General features: G+C 51.4%; 1 protein-coding gene across 2 annotated transcripts; it reads left to right on the top strand.

The window, feature by feature from the left end:
• Positions 1-136: 136 nt before the first annotated feature.
• TGM1 (transglutaminase 1) lies at positions 137-25,791 on the top strand. 2 transcript variants are annotated; one of them, XM_025296145.3, is made up of 15 exons: positions 137-2,393; positions 3,126-3,533; positions 3,683-3,871; positions 4,850-5,098; positions 5,488-5,606; positions 5,713-5,820; positions 6,241-6,415; positions 6,822-6,960; positions 7,094-7,197; positions 9,845-9,933; positions 10,447-10,600; positions 10,708-10,989; positions 11,120-11,280; positions 11,619-11,755; positions 25,611-25,791. In XM_025296145.3, the coding sequence occupies exons 1-15, from the start codon at positions 2,369-2,371 to the stop codon at positions 25,714-25,716; spliced, it is 2,445 nt and encodes an 814-aa protein (XP_025151930.3). In that variant the 5' UTR covers positions 137-2,368; the 3' UTR covers positions 25,717-25,791. The 2 variants fall into 2 exon arrangements, with proteins under 2 accessions (XP_025151930.3, XP_006061522.3); XM_006061460.4 differs by lacking the exon at positions 25,611-25,791 and adding an exon at positions 16,555-16,957.
• The last annotated feature ends 43 nt before the right edge of the window (positions 25,792-25,834 follow it).

Raw genomic sequence — 25,834 nt, 5'->3', positions numbered from 1 at the left:
CTGCCGCCCCACCACCATTATTGCTGTCACCACTGCATTTCTGGACAAGAAAGGGAGAGAGATGTGTCGGCTCCCCCGCTCTGCTTCCGTTTTATGCTCAGTCTTGCCGTTCCCTGTCGCGGAGCAGCAGAACCTCCATTTTGGGGGCAGAATCTGGGCCACGGCTGGATTGGAGTCTGCCTTCTGCTTTGGGGCTGGGCTGCGCCTAAGCTCCAGGCTGGCATCAGGTTTGGGTTCAGTTCTAGTTGGAGTGGGGCTACAAAGCACCTGGAAGTCTCTCCAACTAGAAGGGCTCAGAGAAGTTTCTTCCGTGATCTGTGCCCCTTCCGGATACCCTGTCTGCCCTGGCTCTCCTTCACCAAAGCTGTTCCCAGGAGGTGTGTTCAGAGTGCCCTGGCTCCACTCGCTTATAACAACACTATTAGTCCTCATGAGTAGCATGCCCAGGATAAAGAGCCCTTGAAAATACTTGATCCCATTTGATCCCCACAAGCTCTCAGGGCTGAGATGATTAGGCTCATTGTGCTGATGAGGAAACTGCTGTTCAGACACACCCAAGGTTGCTGAGCTCAAGTGCTGGAGCCAAAGCTGTCTCTGTAACTTGGTCTGGGATTCCAGATTCATGTTCTTGCTTCTGGATTGGGCAGAACTTGGCCTTAGCTCCTGAAGTACTGAGATGGTGTCTTTTCCCAGGGTCTCCCCTCCAACACACACAAGTACCTTGTCCTGACTCTGAAAGCCCTGCGGCACTTGAGCCTCCCGGGAGGAAAGGGGAGTGGCTCAGGGATGAGGGCACTGAGTCAAACCTGGCTGGGTGGGGAAACCGAAAGATTGATTGAAACGAGGGAGCGAATGTGACCAGGCATTTTCCTGTTTCCCTGAAAATCTACCTGGGCCTACATGTACACACACTGAACTCTCAGGGCCCTCCCTGTCCTTTCAGTATCCAGAGTGATACACAAACAGCCTTCCATGAAGCCCTTTGGCTGACCTGCCTGGAAATTTGATTCCTGCTCTTGAATGTGCTGGAGGTGGGGTTAGACACCCCCTGCCAGGTCTGGAGCTTAGACTTGGACAGGAAAAGGTCATGGGGATGTGGAGGGCTCTGCCAGGTCCTGGAGCCTCTGTTCCCACTCCCCAAGGCACCTCCCTGCCACATGCATCACCAAACTCAGCCTCTCCTCCAGGCAGCTTCCTTGTATCTCCTTGCCCTCCCTGTTTTTACTGTCTTCTGTCCAGTGTCCCATGGGCAGAGCTGGGACAATGGCAGGATGGAGAGAAGAGAACCCAAGAACAGGGTCCCAACCTTCTGGAAGATGCCTGACCTCCTCTTTGCCTTGGGGTTCTCTCGGTGGCCTCCGTGGTGTTTCTCCCAGGGTTGGGATGGAATTGGGCAGGTGCCTGCAGCCGGTTGGTCAGGATTCCTAGGAAGAATTCCAAGTTGAGAACCGTGGCCTCCAGCTCACCAGACATTTGTCTCAGTGGAAGGAGGGGGTACTCTGCAGCCTGGGGACAGAGACTTCATTCCCACCTGAGCCTCAAAGCAAAGACCAAAGTCACCTCCAAACCCCTGAGGGGTTGGGGAAGGGTGACCGTTAGAAAACGAGATCGCTTCCACTCTGACCTTCCTAATCGCAAAGGTGGAGGGGCCCAGGGAGCAGGAAGCAGCTCTTACTCATACTGGGGGCTTGGCGGAGCCAGAGGAAGAAGGAGGGACAGGTGGATGGTAGGGTCAGAGGATCTGGTAGAGCCGGCAGGTCAAGGGCTGGCTGGTGGAGCCAGTCTGAGGGCCAGGTGCTGATGTCACCAGTCTGTAACAACTTGGGATCCAGGGACCTCCCTGGACTGGGTGAGTCCTAAGAGCCAGCCCATGGGCAGTTTCAGAGACACAGCCAGGCAGCCTGAGCTTGGGAACAGCAAGTCTGCTGGATAGAGGTGTGGGTGGAAGGGGGTCCCTGCCCCATTGCCCTCTGAGCTTCTCCACCGAGAAGGTGCCTCTGATGCACCCAGTTTGGCAGGCAGCGTCCCCCAGACAGGTGGTCTCACCGAGTCTTTCCGACTTGAGCCCTCACAGACTCCAACCGTGCCCTCTCCCTACACGTCGGTCCTTAGTTCCTCGAAAGGGGAAAAGAGGGTGTGGCCCAGCGTCATTTCCCGGCCCCCAGACGCTGGACCTCCTCCCCCAAGTAGGGGGACGAAGCAACCTTCCTTCCTCTTCTTCCCAGAAGCTCGGCCCCGCCCTCCCCCCTTAAAAACCACTTACCGGCCCGCCCCACACCTTCCATTCGTGCGGCGGAGTCCGTCCAGTCCCATCTCCGTCCAGTCCCATCGGTCCTGACCTGTTCCACCTCCGCCGCGGGACTCAGAGATGACGTCGCCAACACCTTCATCAGGTGAGGGGCTCCGACGGGGCACTGCGATGCTGAACCCCAGCGATGCTGTCTGGCGGCTGAGGTCGGGTCCCAACAAGGTGGAGTGCGGGCCAGCCAGAGCCTGTCCGCCCCAGCGAGGCTCCAGGCGACCAGAGATCCCCTGCCTGGGAAGCCTGACTTCAGGCACCTCCGCCTCCTACCCCTCCCAGCAACTCCTCATGGGTGTATGACCCGACGATGTGGGGAAATGCCAGGACCCCCGGTGGTGAATGTCACTTATCTGTCTAATTCAGAGAGCAGTGGGTGGGGGATTCCTTCTAAGCAATGGGTCCCTGAGGCTGTCAGCATTGGATCTCTAGACTGAGGAGCTTTCAGGGGCAGCAGGCTCAGGATGGCCTGTGCTGCCGCCTCTCGAAGCTGTGACAAGTGTGCACTCGTTTCCTGGGATGAGTGCTGGAGCAGGTTTCTGGTTTGGGCATCTGCTTTGGAGGATGTCCGTGTGAGGGTGAGAGGGGAAAAAGACTCGTCTGTCTAATTTGGCAAGTTTCTCTAGGTGAGTGAAAGGAGACTTTGGGGGAAGGTCTCTGGGTGGATCTGAGGGAATCTCAGGGTCAGGGTCAGATCATCTGTCATCTGGCTGGGATGGAATCAGCTCTCTGGATGGAGGGTTTCTGGGTGAGCTGATTGGAGCATCCTGTAGGGGTAAAGGAGATCTGAGTGAGTGATCAGAGCCTCCCTGCCTCTTCCACATAGGCGGTCCTCGCTCGGATGTCGGCCGCTGGGGCGGAAACCCCTGGCAGCCCCCCACCACACCTTCTCCAGAGCCAGAACCAGAGCCAGACAGACGTTCTCGCCGCGGGGGCCGTTCCTTCTGGGCTCGCTGCTGTGGCTGCTGCTCTAGCCGGAACACAGAAGACGATGACTGGGGGCCTGAGCGCCATGGAGACCGGGGAGGTCGAGGATCTGGCTCCAGGAATCGAAGACCCGACTCCCGGGGCTCAGACTCCCGCCAACCTGGCTCCCGGGACTCCCGCCAACCTGGCTCCCGGGACTCCCGCCAACCTGGCTCCCGGGACTCCCGCCGGCCTGGCTCCCGGGACTCCCGCCGGCCTGGCTCCCGGAGCAGCGCTGTGAACGCAGCTGGAGATGGCACCATCCGAGGTGAGGCCCACCTGGCTATGTTATCTGAGAGCCAAAATGCCTTAATTGGGCCTGAGGCTCATTCTGACATCTCTGGGGGCCTGGGAGGCTAGTGGTGGGGGCCTGGACGCCCCGTGGGGCTTTACTGAGCCGGAGCTGTGGCCTTGCAGAGGGAATGCTGGTGGTGACTGGTGTGGATCTGCTGAGTTCACGCTCAGACCAGAACCGCCGAGAGCACCACACGGACGAGTTCGAGTACGATGAGCTGATTCTCCGCCGTGGGCAGCCTTTCCAAATGGTCCTCTTCCTGTCTCGTCCCTATGAGTCCTCTGATCATGTCACCCTGGAGCTGTGCATCGGTCAGTGGAGCCTGCAGTGGGGGATGGGGATGATGGTGGTGAAGTGGAGTAGGGGTGGTGGTGGAGTAGGGATAGGGAGCTGGTTAGCAGGGCTGCCAGCCCTGGTATTAGGGTCACAGGGATGTCTTTAGGCTCCTCCCTTACCCCACTCCTCACCCCTGCCAGCTAAGGCAGGTGTAATCATGTAAGTATGTCCCCCGGAGGGAGGGTCTTGGCTTCCCTGTTTTCGTTTCCTAAGCTCACCCTCTCCGAGCCTCCAGGAGCATTTGTCTCAAGATACTTTTCCTTTGGATCCTTACTACTGCATCCTCTCCAGTGTTGCTGCTTTTGGGTATCTTTCTTTCTGGGTCTGCCCTCCTTCCCCAGGATGTGACTTCACTCTCTGTCCAACTCTGTCTCTCTGTTCCCATGGCCCAGGGCAGGTGCCTCCCTCATTGCATTGCATGGTGGCCACTGACTGCCTAGGCTGATGATTATACTGCTGCCGGGGGCGGGTGACTCCTGGTACCCTTTGATTAGGGCCTAGCCTTGCCCACCCCAGCCTCTAATTTCCCAGGTACCCTTACCACCTCCAGCAGGGATGCCCTGGGCTCTGGAAGCTGCAGGCCCAGTGAGCAGGCAGGCTTTCAGGACAGGAACTGTGCTTTCATGTGGGGCAGGGACACCTAGACCCAGACAGGGCGGCTCTGCTCCTCCTGCCCAGGTACTGGGACAGTCAGGCAGGTAGAGGGTGACGGTGACCTGGTCTCTTCTACTCACCTCCGAGTTAAGTGCAAGGGAACAGGTTTGGGATGTTGGACTGGAGCTCTGCCCTGACATGTGGGCATGCATCGGGTGGGGACAGAGCTGTTCTCAATCTGGCCCAGGCAATTGTCCAACTTGGGACACACATCTTGGGTGGGGCTGAAAGAAGTCCAAGGCTCCATCCCCCTGCTTCAAGTGGGCTGCAGCAGCTAATTGGTGTTTCCTCCACGGCAGGAAATAATCCCGAGGTGGGCAAGGGCACCCATGTGATCATCCCGGTGGGCAAGGGGGGCAGTGGAGGCTGGAAGGCCCAGGTGACCAAGTCCAGTGGGCAGAATCTGAACCTACGGGTCCACACCTCCCCCAACGCCATCATCGGCAAGTTCCAGTTCACCATCCGCACACGCTGTGGAGCTGGAGAGTTCCAATTGCCCTTTGACCCCCGCAATGAGATCTACATCCTCTTCAATCCCTGGTGCCCAGGTGAGCTGCTGGAGCAAAACATGGACAGGAGGGGAGGGCGTGTAGGGCTTCCTTTGCTAAATCTGGCTACGTGCCTGTGTGCCTAGCCCTAGGAAAAGCCAGCTTCCCAGCGTCCAGGTGAGGGGACCTCAATGCAGGATGTAGAGAAGTGACCAGCCCAAGGTCACAGAGCCGCATCACCTCTCCTGGTGAACGGCCCTGGTGACAGCCACCCTTCTCCCATTATCCCCTATCTTGTTTGCTCTGTACTTCCTGGAAGCAGCGCTGTCAGGCTAGAGGTGTCCCTGCTCTTCCTCTGCAGTCATGAGCCCTGCAGAAGCAGCTGAGGGGCAGGTGGGACCCAGGGAGAGGGCTGAAGGGGACCAGGCATATGTGTTTTGGGGACACAGAGGACATCGTGTATGTGGACCATGAGGACTGGCGGCAGGAGTACGTGCTTAATGAGTCTGGGCGAATTTACTATGGGACAGAAGCGCAGATTGGCGAGCGGACCTGGAACTACGGCCAGGTAGGGTTGGCTGGGGCCTCGTGCACTCAGGGCACTAGAGGCAGGTGAGGCGGGGTGGGGGCGCAGGTGCTAGCCTAAGGGTCACCTCTGCCTTGGCTTCCCCCAGTTTGACCACGGGGTGCTGGACGCCTGCCTGTACATCCTGGACCGGCGGGGCATGCCCTATGCAGGCCGCGGGGACCCCATCAGTGTCTCCCGGGTCATCTCTGCCATGGTGAGCCCCCTTGAGTCTCTGAGCCCTACTGAGTGTCTGCCTGCTGTCTCCCGCCCCCACTCCTACCATTTCTGATTCTTCCAGGACCCAAGCCCTGTCCGTGCCCTTGCAAAAGGTACGGTGGGAAGGGATCTCACTCATCTCCCCTTCCAACCTGTCCCCTAACCCTCCCCTTCCTGGCTCCAGTTCCAGCTCTTGTGGAATGTAGGGCCAAAGCCCAAACTTGGCACACCCAGGATGCACATTCCTGTGTCAGACCAGGATGGGGGGGCAGAGGGCTGTGGGAGGGGCAGGCAGGACTCAGGCTGCCTCTGAATCCTGAGCGTTTAGGGGTGAGGGATGGTTGCAGGGCCGGGGGTTAGGCTGGGGGGCCCTGAGCCTCTTCCCCAATTCTGCCCCACCCCATCCTGTCCTGGACAGGTGAACTCCTTGGATGACAATGGGGTCCTGATTGGGAACTGGTCTGGAGATTATTCCCGAGGCACCAACCCCTCAGCATGGGTGGGCAGCGTGGAGATCCTCCTCAGCTACCTCCGCACCGGCAGCTCTGTGCCCTTCGGCCAGTGCTGGGTCTTCGCCGGCGTGACCACCACAGGTAGTGGAGGGATGGGACGGGACCGCCTGGGCTTTACACGGAGGGTGGAAGGAAGCTAGGCTCCACCTTCGTGAGCCCAGCCCAGTTGTGGCTGCAGTGCAGGGATGGGCGGGGGTGGCTGGCAGGCTGGCCTTAATTATCATTAATTAGTGTTAACAACCCAGAAAGGCCTAGAGGAGAGGAGGGAGAAGGGACAGGCAGGCACAAGGCCAGGCAGGTGGCCTGGCTTCCCCTAACCCCCAACACTCCCTGGCTCAGTGAACTTCTGACTCTAGTGACCCCTGACCCAGCTTGGCAACCCCAGTTGCCCCTTTCCCCTTGCTATTCCTGACCTCACGCCTCACCTGCCCCCCTACCCCTGCCCTGGCCCGGGGCCCTGAACCCAACCCTGGCTGCTTCCCCACAGTGCTGCGCTGCCTGGGCCTGGCCACCCGTACTGTCACCAACTTCAACTCCGCGCACGACACAGACACTTCCCTCACCATGGACATCTACTTTGATGAGAACATGAAGCCCCTGGAGCACCTGAACCATGATTCTGTCTGGTGAGGCTGGGCTGGGCTGGGCTGCCTGTCCCTGCTGATGACCAGAGACCCGAGGCCTGGATGTCGAGAGCAGGGGATGCTGGGGAAACCCCAGGTAGGCAGCCCACCGAGCCCTCCATCTATGTCCATCCAGGAACTTCCACGTGTGGAACGACTGTTGGATGAAGAGGCCAGATCTGCCCTCAGGCTTCGATGGATGGCAGGTTGTGGACGCCACACCCCAGGAAACCAGCAGTGGTGAGCAGGGCCCCTGCCTGGCTCCTAGACTCCACTGGGGGCCCCTCCCTGTGTCCCCAACTAGGGGAACAAACTCCAGTGTCCTGGACGGGGCCTTGGAGTCAGATCCTTTCGTTCTTCAAACGGACTCATGAGGGCAATCACCATGTGACCCGTCATTTATTTTCACCTTTCTGCATAATTATTTGCCCCAATTTTATTTATTTATAATGGTTATTACACTCAGATGGCTCAAAAGTCCAAAGATTTGAGAGAATTCAGGGAGAGGTTTCCCTCACCCAACAAACCCACTTTTTCCACTTATATTTTTATTTACATGTCCTGGAGATAATTAATTGAAAGACCTTTTTATTTATATATATATTTTTTTATAGTTTAAAAAGTCACTATTTTAAGTAAAGAGCTTCCCAGGTGACTCAGTGGTAAAGAATTCACCTGCCAATTCAGGAGATGCAGGTTTGATCCTTGGCTTGGGAAGATCCCCTGGAGGAGGTCATGGCAACCCACTCCAGTATTCTTGCCAGGAGAATTCCACGGACAGAGGAGCCTGGTGGGCTACAGTCCATGGGGTCATAATGAGTCGGACAGAACTGAGTGACTAAGCACATTTTAAGTAAAACATGCTTGGAAGAAAAAAATATATAGAATTGCGTAATATAAAATGGAAAATTTCCTATTCTCTCTCAGGTGGTTTCAGTTTTGTTTCAAGGAAATTTCTAAACCTGAATTCCGGGAACAGATTCCAGAAATCTGTGTGTTTTGAAAGTTCCCCTGGTGATGTTGCAGATCGTCTGGATTAGAGGCTTTCTCTAGGGCACAGTGTTAGGTCAGCAGCAGCGTGAACCCAGCCCCTGACTTCCTGTCTTTTGACACATATTCTTCCTTTTACCAAGTTCTTCTCATTGCTCCACTGGGTTATATATACGGTATGGGGAAAAAAATCAGGGTTCAGGTAGGTTCAAAGGGGATAACAGCTTCTATAACGCAGTCCAGCATAAGAAATAATCACTGATGGTGTAACCTACTAGTCTCTTTTCCACAACGCATGTTTCTGCAAAAATTAGATCTCCCCAGACTTTCCTGGTGGTCCACTGGTTAAGACTCCACACTTCCACTGCCAGGGCTGTAGGTTCAGTCCCTGGCGGGGGAAGTTTTGCATGCCATGAGGTGCGGTCAAAAACAAAATTAGATCTCAAACAGGTCCCCCACACCCTTCCCAGTTAATAATCTGGCCCCAGGGAGCCCCCACCTGCCCCTCCAGCTGCTTCTCCCCTCCCTGCCTCCCCCTTCTCCCTTCCTCACCCTGAGTCAGATAGCCCTCCCCTAGCCTACCTTCCTCTTCTGGTCTCTGACCAGACCCCTCCCTCTCAATCATCTCTGTAAATAGTGCCCCCTGAGTTATACAACCCCAGAGATGCCTGTGATATTGAGACAGCCTGTCACAGGACACCAGGAGACATGAGTTCCAGTCCCCACTCTAGGAAGTGGGTGGGCTAGGTGGCAGGCAGGGATTCTGAAGCCAGCCAGGCCCGGGCTTGATTCTAGCTTGATCACTTCTTAGATATGTCATCTTAGGCCAGTTCCTTGCACCTTTGAGCTCTGGTGTTCTTGTTTGTAATATGGGGATGATGTATACCTTATAGGGTGATTGGGAGGATCAAATGAGAAGTCATATTGGACTAGCAGCATGGCTGGAGCTTAGTAGCTACTTAGTAAGGATTAGCCCTTCCAGTCTCTCTGTGTCCGGCTGTCTTACGTCTCCTGGCAGTCACTTTGCCTTGCTGAGCCTATTTCCCCATCTGTAAAAGGAGACCCTAGTTCGAGGTATTTTCTAAGATTCTCTCCTGTTGGACAGCCCTCACTTCCTGTTCTGTGTCCTCTCAGCCACACCTCCTCTCTATCAACCTATCTCCTCCAGAAAGCCCTCCAGAGCATGATGAAGACAGACATTGTTTCCTACCAGCTCCCCTGTCACCTGCCCACAGAAAGGATACCGTGGGCTATAGAGCTGAGGGTGGTTCTGGATCTTTCTGGAATGGTGACTGTGATGTCATCTCTCTCCCAGCTGGCAAGCAGAGCCATAATGGGCTCTGGGTTTGTTTTGATGTAGGATGGGGTGGGTGGGGTGGGGTCTTGACCTCTGGGGGTCATAGACAGCCGACATCCAGCTTCAGCCAATGGAGGAAGTGTGCCAGCAATTCGGTTAACAAGGCAGGCTTGTCCCCCCTACAGTCGTCACTGCCCCCCTCACCCCAACCAATGACTGACGCAAAATAGAACTGCTTTCCCCTTTGTTTGCCCTCCCTGAGCTGGACTGTGAAGTGAAATCGGTCAGTCGTGTCCAACTCTTTGTGACCCCATGGACTGTAGCCTGCCAGGTTCCTCCGTCCATGGGATTTTCTGGCAAGAATACTGGAGTGGGTTGCCATTTCCTTCTTCAGGGGATCTTCCTGACCCAGGGATCAAACCCAAGTCTCCTGCATTGCAGACAGACTCTTTACCGTCTGAGCCACCAGAGAATCTGGACTGGGGGGTGCTGAACCTGGGCAGTGGGCACTGGGTGGGCTTGGAAGGGTGGGCCCAGGATCTGGGGGTCCTACTCAGCCTCCCTGGATCTCTCACCCCTGTGGTGCCCTCACTCCCATAGGCATCTTCTGCTGTGGGCCGTGCTCTGTGCAGTCCATCAAGAATGGCTTGGTCTACATGAAGTATGACACACCCTTCATTTTTGCAGAGGTGAGGGCTGTGCGCCTGGTGCCTTCATGGGCAGCCTGGGGCGACCAGGGCACTGGCGTTGGTCCTAGGTTCTCCAGGCGTGCCCCACTGCTGACCAACTACCTTTGTGACCTTGGGCAGGTCACTCATTCTACAAATCTTAGTTTTCCCAACTGTAAAAAGCCATAATAATGGCTGCCGTGCTTTCTGTGCTCAGGATCAAAAGAAATAATGGGTATGAAACTGCTTTATAAGTCATGGAGTCAGCAAGTGAGTGCAAGGGATTACTGTTATTAATGCCCAATGCACTGTGAGGAGCCTCCCAGATCAACTTCTTTCCTGCTCTCTGGCCTTGTCTGGCTCAGCTTGAAAAGTCTCCCAGTTTCACTCTGCCAGGAAGCTCCCAACCTTTGGATCCGGCCTTCCCTGCAGTTCCTAGGATCCGGGGAAGGCAGCTGGGGGGTCATGCCCGCCCTCAGACCCTCTGGCTCATTCATTCCTGGCTCACACCCCCCACAACTGCCCTCCCCACAGGTGAACAGTGACAAAGTTTACTGGCAGCGACAGGATGACGGCAGCTTCAAGATCGTGTATGTGGAGGAGAAGGCCATCGGCTCACTCATCATTACGAAGGCCATCGGCTCCAACATGCGGGAAGACATCACGCACACCTATAAGCACCCAGAAGGTAGCAGCTCCCCATCCCGGCCAGCTCTGGCCACAACCAAGGGTGCCTTCCAAGCGCCCGCCCAGCCAGCAGCAGCTGTAAGCTCACCCTTGACCCTCAACCCCCAGGCTCAGAAGCAGAGCGGAAGGCAGTGGAGACCGCGGCCGCCCATGGCAGCAAACCCAACGTGTACGCCACGCGGGACTCCGCAGAGGATGTGGCCGTGCAGGTGGAGGCACAGGACGCAGTGATGGGGCAGGACCTGATGGTCTGCGTGGTGCTGACCAACCGTGGCAGCAGCCTCCGCACCGTGAAGCTGCACCTCTACCTCTCTGTCACCTTCTACACGGGCGTCACAGGATCTGTCTTCAAGGAGAGCAAGAAGGAGGTGGTGCTGGCGCCGGGGGCCTGTAAGTGCCTCGTCCCCAGCCTGTAGCACCCCCCTCCATGGCTGGGTAGCCCAGGGCTGGGGACATGGAGACCTGGGGAGGCCGGGTCTGGGGAAGCAGGCCTCGGTGACACCAGGCCTCTTCCCTGCAGCGGAGCGCGTGACCATGCCCGTGGCCTACAAGGAATACCGCGTCCACCTCGTAGACCAGGGGGCCATGCTGCTCAACGTCTCAGGCCACGTGAAGGAGAACGGGCAGGTGCTGGCCAAGCAGCACACCTTCCGTCTGCGTACCCCAGACCTCAGTCTCACGGTAGAGCAGCGGGCTGGGCTGGGGCAGATTGGAGGGCGAGGCGCAGGGCATTAGGCCAGAAGCAGTGGCGGGAGGAGGTCAGGGACCAGCCTGGGCTCTTGGGCTTCGGTTCCCTTTTCTGGAAAATCAGGTCTCCTTTCCCTTACTCTGGGGTGGCTTCAGCTGGGGAGTAGGTTGGAGTTTCCTCTCTGGCTTTGGGTGAGCCCTCCCCCAGATGCAGGAATGTGGGGTCAGGGCGGTCTTCATTCTAAGGAGCTTTCCCTCCCTCTCTGGTGGGACTGTCCAGTCCCATAAATTTGGCCCGAGGCTCTGATAATGGGGGTCTCTTTCTCTCTCAGTTACTGGGAGCAGCCGTGGTTGGCCAGGAGTGCGAAGTACAGATTGTCTTCAAGAACCCGCTGCCTGTCACCCTCACCAACGTCGTCTTCCGGCTCGAGGGCTCCGGGTTGCAGAGGCCCAAGATCCTCAATGTTGGGTGAGTGCAGTCCCTCCTTTTGCCCCAACCACTGCCCTTGCCAGCCTCCTGGCTGCATGGGTCCCACCTTTGTCCCTCTCCTGCTCAGCTCAGGACAGTAAGGTCTGTCACTTGGGGCCAGCCAGCAACACCTCCTGCCTGAGTTCAAGAAGGCCTGCTTCAGGCAGTGCTCCTCGGTGTCCCTGCCTGCCTTGCTGGCTTGTTAGGGAGCTAAAACCTCAAATAGGAATCACTAGTAATTTGTCACTGCTGTCGCCCAGCACTCAAGAGTTGAGCAGGCACTTTCAGGAATGTAAGCTCATTTGGAGACCCCCAATACCCTTTAAAGTACATTAGAGACAATCATATGATGAGCTTCAGGTCCTGGCTTCATCACTCATGGGCTGTGTGCTCTATGTATGATCTTCTCTATGCCTCAGTTTTCTCACCTGTAAAGTGGGGATAACAGTAATAACCTGGCTCTGAGAATCACAGGAGACAAGGCATGTAAAGCCCTCAGCGTGGTGCTGGGCACAGCATCAGTGCTCCGCTGGTAGCTGCCCCCCTTTACAGATGGGGTGGCTGAGAATCACAGGAGACATGCATGTAAAGCCCTCATCGTGGTGCTGGGCACAACATCAGTGCTCCGCTGGTAGCTGCCCCCCTTTACAGATGGGGCAGCTGGTGGCCACATCTCCCAGAGGGTCTCGGCTCCTAAGGGGCAGGCTCCACTCCTCCGCCACAGTGAGCACCTCACACAGGCTCTCAAGCTGGTTGCTGGGCTGGTGTGGTGAGCAGAGTGAACAGTTCCTAAGGAGAGAGCCCTGTGCCTCAGGCCCTCATCCCACCTGCTGGGGCCTGATCCCAAGCCAGGGGAGGCTATGTGCCCGGCAAGTGCCCAAGGTCGTGTTCCCGGGCCACGCTGCCACCTCTGACATGGACTCACACATGCAGGAACAGGGAAAGCAGAGAAGGCCAGAGGCTGACCTTTAAGATCAGCTTTCTGGTGACAGGGGCAGGAATTTTCCTCATCCAATAAACAGCACCCAAGGGAAAGTGACCACACTCATGGAGGGGCTGGGTGGGGAAACAGAGGGTCCCTGACTACCCTACCCATCCCTCTCCCCACACACACAGGCTCTGCCTGGGGGTGGCCGCCACTTTCACCAACAGACCAGAGCTGAAAAGGCTGCTCTTCTGACCTTTGACCCATCCTGGGCTCCTGGGTGATGGGACACCTCACAAAGGAGCGCTCTCCTCCTGTCGCCCTAAAAGAGTTTCTGGCAGCTTAGAGAGCGGATCTTGGAACTCCCAGGCAGCCTGCTTGCTGGGGTCTCTCACCTGCCGCTGACAGACAGAGGTTCCCCTGTCCTGAGGGGTCCCCGGAGCTGGGCTCCCCTCAGCTTCCCTGCCAGATCTTTGATTCTCTCCCCTTCCAGGGAGTAAGGCAAGGGCCACCCACACTGCGTACTGGAGACTCAGCCCCTCTCTTTAACTGTGGGGCTTGTATGGGCCCAGTCTCCCCACCAGTAAATGAGAGGGTTGGATGGTGGTTTCTCAAGGTAGGCCCTCGGTTGACATTCTGTGGCTCCTCCAGCTACTGTGAGCCCAGGTGGGGCCTCCAGCACAGGTGAGAGCCCCTAGCTGCTGATTTGGGTATATTATTGGCTGGCCAAAAAGTTCGTTTGGGTTTTCCCCTAACATCTTAGAGAAAATCCCTAAACAAACTTCTTGGCCAACCCAAGCAATTCCAAAATTGGCATTACTTCACTCTCATTTGCACATCAAAGGCTGTGGTATGGAGCCTCATTATGGCAGAAGGCATGCCACCCCACCTGCTGACTGGCCACTTAATAAACATTCCAGCACTTACTCCTCCAGACGGCTGTTGTCACCACTAAAGCAGTCACCAGGGGAAGCTAGAAGTCTGCTCCAAACCCTTCTTGGGAATTTCCCCCAGAGCCTGAATCACATTCTCGAGAATGTCCTTAGGGTGGTCTTCTAAAGGAGTGGATTTGACTTTGGGGAAACAGCTTCAAGTCATTTAGAACTAAGACTGATTAATAAGGTAAATAAGTGAGCCAGGTGGGTCATAATGCCCTTTTCAATCAGAAATGAGCCTTGGCTGTAAAGGAGGGACAGTGACTTGGCCAGGTGTGAGTGCACGCCCAAGTGGGTACATGTAATGTGTGTGTGGTTTTAAATGGCTGTGAAGGAAAATCTGAGAGGAGCTTTTTTAAATGTTCAGTGTGGTGGAACAAGAGCATAAATGCTAATTTGATGCTAATACTCAAATTAGCATCAAAGACAATGCTAATTTGGATGTCTAAGTTCTGATGTCCTGTCAGGGAGTTTGTTTTATTACTGGCACTCAGTTGTGGGCACATTCCAGCATTAGTAGCTGATGTGTTTGCCTCAAACTCTCAAACTATGGTGCAGCCAAGGTCATGCCCGATACTAAGATCAGGGTAGGGAGAGATCTTGACATCCCTAGTTGGAACCTAGACAGCAATTTATCTTGGAAATAATCTTATAAATAAAGGCTAGGCTCTGAAATAGTACAGTTCAATTACACATGTGTGTGCTCAGTTGCTTCAGTTGTGTCTGACTCTTTGTGACCCTATGGACTGAGGCCCACCAGGCTCCTCTCTCCATGGGGATTCTCCAGGCAAGAATACTGGAGTGGGTTGCCATGCCCTCCTCCAGGGGATCTTCCCTATCTGGGGATCAAACGCATGTCTCCTGAGTCTTCTGCATTGCAGGAAAATTCTTTACCCCTGAGCCACCGGAGAAGCCCCACAGTTCAATTATAATATGGGTAAATAGACTTTTGAAGGCTGGTCTGAACCCAAACAACCTTTAACCTCATATCAATAGAAAAGTGGGCACAAATTAAAAACACAGATTTGTTACCAGGCAGAGTACAGCTTGGGGCTTCCGCTGTAATTCAGTGGTAAAGAAACCACCTGCAATGCAGGAGCTTAGGAGATGCAAATTCTGTCCCTGGGTTGGGAAGATCTCCTAGAGGAGGGCATAGCAACCCACTCCAATATTCTTGCCTGGAGAATCCCATGGACAGAGGAGCCTGGCGGGCTTCAGGGCACAGGGTCTCAGAGTCGGAGATGACTGAGGCAACTGAGCACGCACGCAGAGTATAGCCTACCTGTTAAGTTGTAGACTGAATTTCAAGTTGGATATTCTGATAGGAAGTATAGAAATTAAGTCTACAACCTATCAGGTAGGCTATAGACATCTATATTCCTACTTCTCGCCTTCATAGAGCTTGGAGGCACCTTCAAGACCATCTGATCCCACCCCATCATTTTATATTCACTTCCATTTTACATCAGAAAGTGAGGATGACTGGTAGGTGTTCTAAACTACACAGTTAATGGGATAGAAGGAGTACAGAGTGGTCCAGGGACGTCCCTTGGCAGCAGGCTCCAAGCTAAATGTTTTGCCCCAAGGAAATCCTTGATGTTGGGGTGTTGGCTCATTCCCTTGGAGGACTGTGGTGTTTGCACAAGTCTGGCTCCAGAAATGGTCCCCAAGGCAGGCTCAAGTTTAGCAGGGGCCAGAGGTAAGGGTTTCAGGCAGAGGCAGGAAAGGACAGACACTAACAGGTGTGATCAACTGCAATACACATTCAATCACAGTCAATGTGTCTGCGCACATGCAGATTGCTGGAGGAGCTCAGACAAAGGCGAGATTCATTTTCCTGAGGGTAGGAGGTGCTCCAGGGAGCCCCCAGTGAAGAGGAGGTGTGAACTGGGTCTGGAGGCAGCCCAGGGGCAAGGCATGAAAACGAGGTGAATTCAGGGGAGGGGTGGAGCTCACTGAGGCTGGTGGGCAGGAGGAATGTGGTGGTGGTGGGGGGAATGATCGCAGGCAGGCGGGGTGAGTCAGAGTGAGCCTGTGTGTCAGGTCGGGGAGCTACAGTTTCGTCTATCTCCCAAGCAACAAGGAAGCCAAGCCCTTGAAAGGCTCAGTTCACCTCTGAGTGACTGGAAAAATGAATGGAAAATGAGATGAGAGGCAAGGAGGGCAGTTAGAAGGCAGGTGAAATTGTAAATTCCTGGAGAGGTGATCTGGGACTAGAGGTGCCTGGGAAGGAAGAAAATAAAGACACTGAGGGGTGTGTGTGTGTGTGTGTGTGTGTGTACACTAGCATGTGTATTTCTCTCACATACACACTTGTGTGTGTGTCAATTTAAAGATGCCAATTGTCTCTGTTCTTGGGAGGGACTGCAGTGTTGTTTGCTTGCCTTTTGGGGGACTCCAGTTTTGTTTTGTTTGTTTGGGGCTTTTTTTTCTTTTTTTTTTTTTGAGATAACATCCTAAGAGGTGATGGTAGCAGAGAACTCCTTTTCTTCCACCTTCTTCCTTGGCAAGCCTGGAAGTATTTGGCAACACTGTGTCAAGCCCCAAAGTCTCCTTTTGAGGTTTCCTTATCTTGGAAACCCATCAGGGGATGGGGCTGACCTGGTTGGGGCAGGAGCATCAGTGATGGAGAGGAAGGGGGCTGTGCTCGCTCTTCGCCCAGATGTTTGTGAGAGCAGGGAGGGAGGAGTTCTGAATGCCGAGGAGATTTCCAGCTCGGCAGCTGGCTGGGTAGCTACTGATCACGCTTTGTGGAGGCGGACTTGGGGTTCAGGCTCTGTCCTCCTGTAGGTTAGGTCGTGGGTGTAGAGATTCCAGCTGAGCCCAGAAATGCCGGAAGGGCTCCACCTGCTGCTCCTTCCTTCCAGCTGCCCCATCAGCCCTTACTCCCCACTCCACACCCTGTCACCCCAGGCCCATGACCCTATCTCTGCCCACAGGGACATTGGGGGCAACGAGACAGTGACCCTGCGCCAGACGTTTGTGCCTGTGAGACCAGGCCCCCGCCAGCTCATTGCCAGCTTGGATAGCCCACAGCTCTCCCAGGTGCACGGGGTCATCCAGGTGGACGTAGCCCCGGCCAGCGGAGGCGGGGCCTTCTCAGACATTAGAGGCAGCGGTCGCTCAGGGGAGACCATCCCCATGGCCTCTCGAGGTGGGGCTTAGCCCTGAGCCAGGAGCAATGGGACTGATGTCAGATGAGCAAGGACACTGCCTCAAGACAGGGGCCTACGGCAGAGAGGCTCCCCAGGGGCTCAGGTGGGAGACCCAGGCCCCTGGGAGGAGCTGATCTCATTTGCACAGATGCTGGACGTAGATGCTAATAAACTGTTTTTTAATAAAGCTGCTGTTCTGTCCACGTGTCAGTCTATGCCAAGCCAAGGAGTGTGGGCTCACGGCCTATCCTGGGGATGCAACTTGGCATTTCTGACACCCCTAGTTCTGAGAAGCATGGTTGGCAGATCACCAATGGCACCTCTCAACAGCTCTTAATGGGGGCTGCGTGGCATCAGGACAGCCTCCAGTGCTTCGCTGGCCAGTCTCCCCCCACCCCAGGGTGCTTCTACTGACCGAAGCCCTTCTGAAGCTACCTGGGCTGAGGGGGACTGCCCCTTCCACAGCACCTCCTAATGGAGATAAGGAGCTAAATTCCTTTCTATGGGCACACGTTTGAGGTAGAAATAGGCTGGACTTCTCTGGGAACAGCAAAAGTCACTTTCCAGTATTGATCTTCAAATATCCTTGTCAAAGAATTTTTACGAAAGTAATACGTGTTCAGTGTTAAGCATTAAGAAAATACAGAAAATGGTAAAGGAGAAAATAATAATCCTCAACTCCCACCATGTACAGAAAGTAACTTAACATTGTTTCACATGCTGCTTGCCACCACCCCCTGGAACCCTGCCCATAAATTCCTACAGAGTTAAATATTCTTTGAAAACACCATGGTTAGAGACTAGATGGTAGACTAGGCCCTCCTGGTCCCTCGGATCTCTGGCTGCCATTCTCACTCTCTTCAGCTGGTACCTCTGCCTCTGCTCAGGTGACTCAGGCCTCTGCCCTGGGCTGTCCGTCATCCAGCTACACTCTGCCAAGGTGAGCTCTGCCAGCCTTGAGGTTTTAAAGACTCCCCAAGTTGTATGTGTTCCTTGAACCCCAAACTTGTGTATTTACTGCTGTCTCAATATCTTTACAATGTGACCGTCCAATGTGGTTGTCTCATAGACACCTCAAGTATACCAGGTCCGAAGTCAGACTCATGACCTCCCTCCAGCAGGTATCTTCCTACAGCTTCCCCTCCTACATCAGTAAATGGCACTTCCATCTTTCCAGTTCCTTGGCCCCAAACTTTTGGAGTCACCCTTGACTCCTCTCTTTCTCTCATAACCCACATTTGGATCTGTCAGCAAATCTTGCTGGTTCTATCTCCCATTCGTAGGTGTTCAGCTTCTGACCACTCCTCTTCTCCTCCACAGCCACCATCCTGCTCAAGCTGCTTTCCTCCCCCAGCTGGACTGTTGCACTTGCTTCCTAATTATTTCCCCACTTTGACTCAGAATGAGCAAGTGGACCAGATCGTGTCAATCCTCTACTCAAAACCTTCCACTGCATCCCCTCAAATCAAAGTCCTTATAGCGCTCTGTGACTCCGCCCCTCTCCCCTCCCCGCCCCAGGCTCAGTCCATCCAGCTCGCTGGCCCCTTCCTACCTGGACAGTGTGAGGCACACTCCTGCTCCATGAGCTCTGTGGGGCTGCACTTTGCCTGCAGACTTCTTTAGACTTCTTTCCCACGTGGCCCCACGGCCCACTCCTTCTCCTTCAAGACTCGCTAAACTGTCACCATCTTCTGGTCTTCTCTTCTATTCTATTTTAAAATTGCAGCACCTTCCATGTTTGCTGTTCCCCCTTGTTCTTTACTTTTCTCCAGAGTGCATGTTACCAAGTGATGTTCTTATATTGAATTTTTGTATCATTTGTTTATTCTCTAATTCTCTCTACTTCTACTGCCCTACTACTACTTCTACTACTAAGTCGCTTCAGTCATGTCTGACTCTGTGAGACCCCAGAGACGGCAGCCCACCAGGCTCCGCCGTCCCTGGGATTCTCCAGGCAAGAACACTGGAGTGGGTTGCCATTTCCTTCTCCAATGCATGAAAGTGAAAAGTGAAAGTGAAGTTGTTCAGTCGTGTCCGACTCTTCCAGACCCCATAGACTGCAGCCTACCAGGCTCCTCTGTCCATGGGATATTCCAGGCAAGAGTACTGGAGTGGGGTGCCATTGCCTACTGCCCCATCCTAGTGCAATCCACCATGCTCCATCACTTGGATCGAAGCTCCAGTTCTCCCGCAAGACTTTGCCCTTCCCTGTCTATTCTCAACTTGGCATCCAAGGGATGCTTTTAAATGTCAATCAGATTATGTTACCAATCTGCTCACACTCCCCAGTGGTTCCTCACCTCTCACAGAATAACAGCTATGGCTACTTCACCTTTCTTGTTTCTCAAAGCCTTGACATCATGGCCTTCCGACTGATGGTTTTCCCTGCCTGGCACATCATTCCCCTGCTATCCAGGTGGCAGGTACCTTCCTTTGAAGTCTGTCCTCGAATATCACTGTCTTAATGGAACCTTTTCTGGCCACCCAATTTTATTTTGTATTTATTTTTCTCTATGCCAGGTCTTCACTGCTGAACGGGCTACTCTCTAGTTGTGATTCAAGGGAGGGCTTCTCATGGCAGTAGCTTCTCATTATGGAGCATAGGCTCTAAGCATGCGAGCTTCAGTAGTTGCGGCTCCCAGGCTCTAGAGCACAGGCTCAGTAGCTGTGGTGCACAGGCTTAGCTGCTCCAAGGCATGTGGGATCTTTCTGGATCAGGGATCGAACCCACAGTCGTCTCAATCGAACTCAATCGTCTCCTGCATTGGCAGGCACATAACTACTGAGCCACCAGGGAAGTCCCTGGCCACACTATTTTAAATTGCAACCCACTCTTCTCACGACTACTTTTCCTTGCTTTATTTGTCTCCATAACACCTATCTACATCCAACATAGTCAATATTTTAACAATGCATTTATTTATTGTGTCTCCCCTGCCCCAACTGTAATATAAAATAGTGACTTTTATATTTATAAACAGTGTAATATAAGCAGTGATTTTTGTCTGATTTGGTCTTTGTTATATGCTCAGAAGTTAGTGCATGGAAATACTCAGTGAATATTTGCTGAGTGAAGAAGAATTGGGTACTAACCTATGGCTTTCCTGGTGGCTCAGACGGTAAAGAGTCTAACTGTAGTGTGGGAGACCCAGGTTTGATCCCTGGGTTGGGAAGATCCCCTGGAGAAGGAAATGGCAACCCACTCCAGTATTCTTGCCTGGAAAATCCCATGGATGGAGGAGCCTGGTAGGTTACAGTCCATGGGGTCACAAAGAGTCGGACATGATCGGGCGACTTTACTTATTTATAAGAATGACTGTCATCTTCACAACAACCGCTTAAGGTAGTTGGATTGTAATTCCCCCTCTACAGATGAAGAAACTGAGGCAAGGGGCTAGGGTACCTGTCAAAAATCATTAAGCAGTCTAGAATAGGATGGGAACCTGGGCAGTCTGGCTCCACAGCCTGCATTTTATCTGAGACTGAAAGTGGCCCCACAGAGTTCTTAATTTCACCCTCAAACTCTTCTTCCCCTAGTTTTTCCCATCTCATTGTTACTATGATCATCTAGTTGTTACAGCCAAAAACCTACAAATCACCCTTGATTCCTCCCTATTCTCTCTCCCAAGGTTCACCCCAGCAGAATTTATCAGTTCTATGTCCAAAATATATCCGAGTCTGTCCTCTCCACTTACACTGTCACTGTGCTCTTTCCCTACAGAACTGCCATAGCCTCCTGATGTTTTTCCACTCTTGTTTCTGAATAATCCAATTTCTACACAGCCAGTGAGCTTTCTAAGCTCTAAATTAAATCCTGGCACTCTTCTGCTTAAAACCAGACAGGGCTGGTACTGAACCCAAGTTCATTTGTTTGCTTCTTGAAAGCCAATACTCAAGAGACACGTGTTGGTGGGAAGGACTAGCTGCATTATTCAGGAGGCCATCAACCTTGGAAGATGGTGGACTAATGTCCCCAAACCATCTCCAAGTTGCCGGTTACAGGACAAAGGGTTTTAAATTGGAGTTTCAGGGGTGTTCGAGATGGGGCTATGTGCAGAAGAGCGAAGTCAGCTCCAATAATAATAATAAATTGGCCATTTGGTGTTCTGGTCAGCACCATCTAGAAGGGTTTATGTGCATTTAGTCTTCTACTCCAGGCTCGGTCTGCTCCCATATTTTTAAGGCCAGTCCCTGGGATTCTTACGCAAGCAAAATTGTCTCCCACTCAACGAGTCATTATCTAAAAGCTCTAAGATAGGCCAGGGTCAGTAGGGAGTGAAGATGCAGGTAAGTTTTAAAATCTGTGCTGCTGGAGCAGCTTATCTTATGGCTACACTTCCAGTGCTTTCCCAACACCCTTAGAACCATGCAAAGTGCTACCCTCATCTATTTGGCCTTGCAGCCGTCTCTAACCTCAACTCCACCACTTGCCCCTGACCCTGCTGCCTCAGCCCCACAGTCCTTCTGCTTCTCAAATTCACCAACCTTCTACCTAAGCCTTGGCATCTGTTCTTCCTTCTGGAAGAACACTCTTCCCCATGGCATGGCTGCCCCTCATTCTTCAGGTCTCAACTCAGATGTCACCTCCCTCAAAAGAGAGGGGGTATATGTATACCTATGGCTGATTCATGTTGAGGTTTGACAGAAAACAACAAAATTCTGCAAAGCAATTATCCTTCAATTAAAAAATAAATGAATTAAAAAAAAAAAAGATGTCGCCTCCCCATTGAACTCTTCTCTATCCATCAATCTGATTAGTTGGTTACCGCCAGTCTCTTAAGTATATCACCCTATTTTATTTCGTATCCTACTTAGCACTTATTGTTTAACATCAGTGTGCTTATTTGTTCATTAAATTCTGTCTCTTTTCTCTAAAATGTAAGCTCCTTAAGAGCCTGTCTGTTTACACCCAGGACCCAGAACAGGGTCAAGCACAGAGCTGCAGAAGTGTTTGCTACTTACACACTTAAAAGCAACAATTTGCAAGATGTAACTTATCATTGTTCCTTGAATATGTCGAGCAAACTCCAATAGTTGTACTGTTTTTAAATAGAAATGATGTGATTTATTTGATTAATCTCTCATTCCTAGAAATTTAAGTCTTCCCAAAGTTTTACTATTTAATTTTTTTCTCAATTTAAAAAAAATTGGGGACCTCCCTGGTGGGCCAGTGGCTTAGACTGCATTCCTAATGCAGGGGGCCTGGGTTCGATCCCTACTCAGGGAACTAGATCCCGCATGCCACAACTGAGAGTTCTGCATGTCACAACTAAGACCAAGTGCAGCCAGATACATTTAAAAAATAATAATAATAATAATAAATTTAAAACGTTGAAGTATAGTTGATTTACAGTGTTAATTTCTACTGTGCAACAAAGTCAACCATTATACGTGTATATGTACATTCTTTTAAAATATTTTCCATTATAGTTTATCATAGGATATTGAACATATAGTTCCCTGTGCTATACAGTAGGGCTTTGTTGTTTATCTGTTCTATATATACTAGTTTGCATCTGCTGCTGCTGCTGCTAAGTCCCTTCAGTCGTGTTCAACCCTGTGCGACCCCATAGACGGCAGCCCACCAGGCTCCCCTGTCCCTGGGGTTCTCCAGGCAAGAACACTGGAGTGGGTTGCCATTTCCTTCTCCAATGCATGAAAGTGAAAAGTGAAAGTGAAGTTGCTCAGTCATGTCTGACTTATAGCGACCCCATGGACTGCAGTCTACCAGGAGGTAGGTAGGAGGTCCATGGGATTTTCCAGGCAAGAATACTGGAATGGGGTGCCATTGCTAACCCCCAAATCTCAGTCCATCCCTCCTCTCCCCTCCAAAAGTTTTGCTATTCTAAACAGAGCTGTAATAAATATCCTTGTACAAGAAAATAAATCTTTGCGCTCATTTTAAATTATTTCCTTAAGATAACCCCCAGAGTGAGAATTATTATGCAAACAAGACTGAGCACATTTAAGGTGGTTCAATATACTTTATTAGTTTCCAGAAATACATCAGTATCTCTTTTTATTGAACTTGGGGGAAAATGTGAGAGCTTAAGATTTCTAACAACTTTGTAACTTGCTTCACATTTATTCACTTCATCCTGGTCCTCTGCATGTATCAGAACTCAAAAATGCTTGAAATCCTCAAAAAGAAAAAGAAAAACAACAACAAAAAAACGGGAAGGCAATGCTATTCTCCAAACAGCTAGAGGGAAAGAAACGAATATATGTTGAGCTCCTACTATGAGTTAAGTTCAAACTGGGTGCTTTATGGTGATCATCTCCTTTTATTTTCTGGGGGTGAGCATCAGAATCCCTATTGTCCCAGTTTAATTTGTTCTTAGGCCTCTGGCTCCCCTCCTACTAGAATGGAAGGGCAAGGACCTTATCTCTGTTACTCACACTGATTCATAGCCTGTGACATACTAGGTGTTCATCAAATATCTGTGGATATTTGGAAAATCCACAAATCTGTGGATTTGTGGAATGGAAAATGAACTAAATTGGAGGGTGATGGAGAGTCTGGAGGCTTAGGAGTGCAGTGGAGGATTATGTTCTGGAGCATTTGTGGGAAGAATGCATAAGTGATAACTAGTCCAACTCTGGGAAGAGATAATTGGGTACTCAGGGAGAGCTGAGTAATGACCAGTTGAGCAAAACTCTTACTGGGATTGTACCTCAGCAAAAGTACTAGGGAAACCTATTTAATACCATTTACATTTTACATGATTATTTCCTTTACATCCTCCTTTATCTAACAGAATGCCTTCCTTAAAAAATTAAAGATGTATTCTTAGTTTTGTTTTAAGAAATTCACTAGAAGACTTCCTTGGTGGCTCAGTGGTCAAGAATCCACCTGCCAATGCAGGAGACACAGGTTCAATCCCTAATCCGGGAAGATCCCACATGCCTCAGAGCAACTAAGCTCATGCACCACAACTACTGAGCCTGAGCTCTAGAGCCAGTACTCTACAACAAGAAAAGTCACGGCAATGAGAAGCTCAAACACCACAACCAGAGAGCAGCCCCTGTTCGCCACAACTAGAGAAAGTCCACACATAGCAGTGAAGACCCAGTACAGCCCAAAATAAAATTTTTTAAAAAATTTAAAAAGAAATCTGCTAGAGTTGCTGAGGGAGGCTTGGGGAGATAACTATGAGGGGGTTTGTGGAGGTAGTCAACACATGAGCCACAGAAGATGAAAGTCAAGTCCATGAGGCAAGGACAAAGGACTCATCCAGTATGTGCAAAGCACAAAATATGAGACAACTCAGTATATCTTGAAATGCAAGCAGTTTGAAGAGGATTGGCTTATAGGTGCAGGCTAAGTGCAAAGTGGCAAGGAATGTGTTAGAAGAGGTAAATTTATTCAGATCATTAAAAATCCTTTTGCCATATTAATAAGGGGGAGCTTTCAGTTAGGGATGATGTGATCAATTTTGCATTTCACCAGATTTATGATGAAAGCAACATGGAAAAGAAAATAGGAGTTGGGCTGGAGGTAGGGAGACTAGTCTTCTCAATGTGAGAGACAGGGAACCTGATATAAGATACAGACTGTGAGCATGAAAAAAAGAGGGGGTAAGTTTGAAGGTTCCATTAGAAGTAGAATTGATTAGACTTGGTGAGGGATTAGATTTGGAGAACAGAGAGGACAAACTTAAGGGCAATGGTCTTGTTTTCTGAGTCACGGGTAAAGAAACATGTCATGCACACAAATACAGAGGCCAGGAGAAAGAACAGAATTTAAAATAGAAGATAATTTTCAGTTTTCAGTCTGGCATATAAGGAGCTTAGAAGTTCTTCTCACTTCTGTCCTTACAAGTAGGATGAACAGAAAATCAAAAACCAAGAGAAAATCTTGAAGGAAGCCTGAGGAGTAGAAGTGGGTACATCTTATTTATAGAGGAGCAAGGATAAGAATTACATTGGGGGAATTTCCTGGTGGTCCCGTGATTAGGACCGTGTGCTTTCACTGTCAGGGCCAGGTTCAATCCCTGGTTGGGGAACTAAGACCCTGCAACCCATGCGGGGCGGCCAAAATAATAATAATTACATCAGACTTCTTCAGAAACCAAGAAGAGAGCACAGTAAAATATCTAAAGTGTTGAAGGAAAAAAAAGTCCATCAACCTAGACTTCTGTATCCAACAAGATTATCTCTCAAAAGTGAAGGAGTAACACTTTTTCAGGCAAACAAAAATTGAGGGAGTTTGCAGCCAGATCTGACTTGCAAGATATGCTAAAAGAAATTCTTCAGAAAAGAAGGAAAACGACATAGGCCAGAAACTCAGATCTACATAAAGGCAGAACTTTAGGGAAAAAAATAAAGGTAAAATTAAAAAGTCGGGTAACTAGAATTTCATAGATGTCCGATTTGAGTACTGTAGAACTTCCAGCTAGATGTCCCGCGGGCAGTCGAATGCATGGCTCTTCACAGAAGACTGATCTCGGGTGGAGACAGAGAGGAGTATAGGGGCCATTATCTCTAAGGAGATGGCCCATGGAAAGGGTAGTTTCACTAAATCGCTGTAAGGCAGCCAGAGCAGATAATTAATTCAGAAAACAAAGAATACACACTGTGTGTCAAGTTCTGTCCCTGGAAATAAGGAGAGACTCCAGGAAGGGTGACAAGGAGAAAGACAAGTTATACGAGGGGGCTGACTGGAGTAAGCGCACAACAGAATTCGAAAAGGGAAATCTCTGTTGTCATTTTTAGCACTACACGCCTTTAAACAATATATCAACACAGAAAAACACAAAAAATTACCTACAGTCTCACCATCTAGAAAAAAGTTAACAATCTGACGTATTTTTTTCAAACTTTGTATTTTATTTTTTAAGGGCGGGCGCCCTCTCCTGTTCTGTGAAGAGAGCCGAACCCTTACTGGAAGCCGCGCATCGCCCGGGGAAGGCTTTGGAGACGCTGGGATTTAAGGAATCGGATTAGAGAGGCTGAAGACGATGGAGAGGGAAACAGGCCCGAACCTCCCTTTACAGACTAGAAATTCAAAGAACGAAGCGCTTTCTCCACAGGCTCCCCAAAATAATGCACCGGTCGGGGGCGG

This window comes from Bubalus bubalis, chromosome 11 (assembly GCF_019923935.1).
Source record: "Bubalus bubalis isolate 160015118507 breed Murrah chromosome 11, NDDB_SH_1, whole genome shotgun sequence".
NCBI classification, from domain to species: domain Eukaryota; kingdom Metazoa; phylum Chordata; class Mammalia; order Artiodactyla; family Bovidae; genus Bubalus; species Bubalus bubalis.
Note: the sequence above shows the minus strand (reverse complement) of the source record. Positions and strands in the feature narration are given on the sequence as shown.

What these genes read in the sequence shown, in the direction of transcription:
- TGM1 (XM_006061460.4), top strand. Translation starts at nt 2,369, where the DNA reads ATGACGTCGCCAACACCTTCATCAG. An exon ending in GTCGCCAACACCTTCATCAG is followed by an intron (nt 2,394 to 3,125) that starts GTGAGGGGCTCC and finishes TCTTCCACATAG; the next exon opens with GCGGTCCTCGCTCGGATGTC. An exon ending in CACCCTTCATTTTTGCAGAG is followed by an intron (nt 9,934 to 10,446) that starts GTGAGGGCTGTG and finishes CCCTCCCCACAG; the next exon opens with GTGAACAGTGACAAAGTTTA.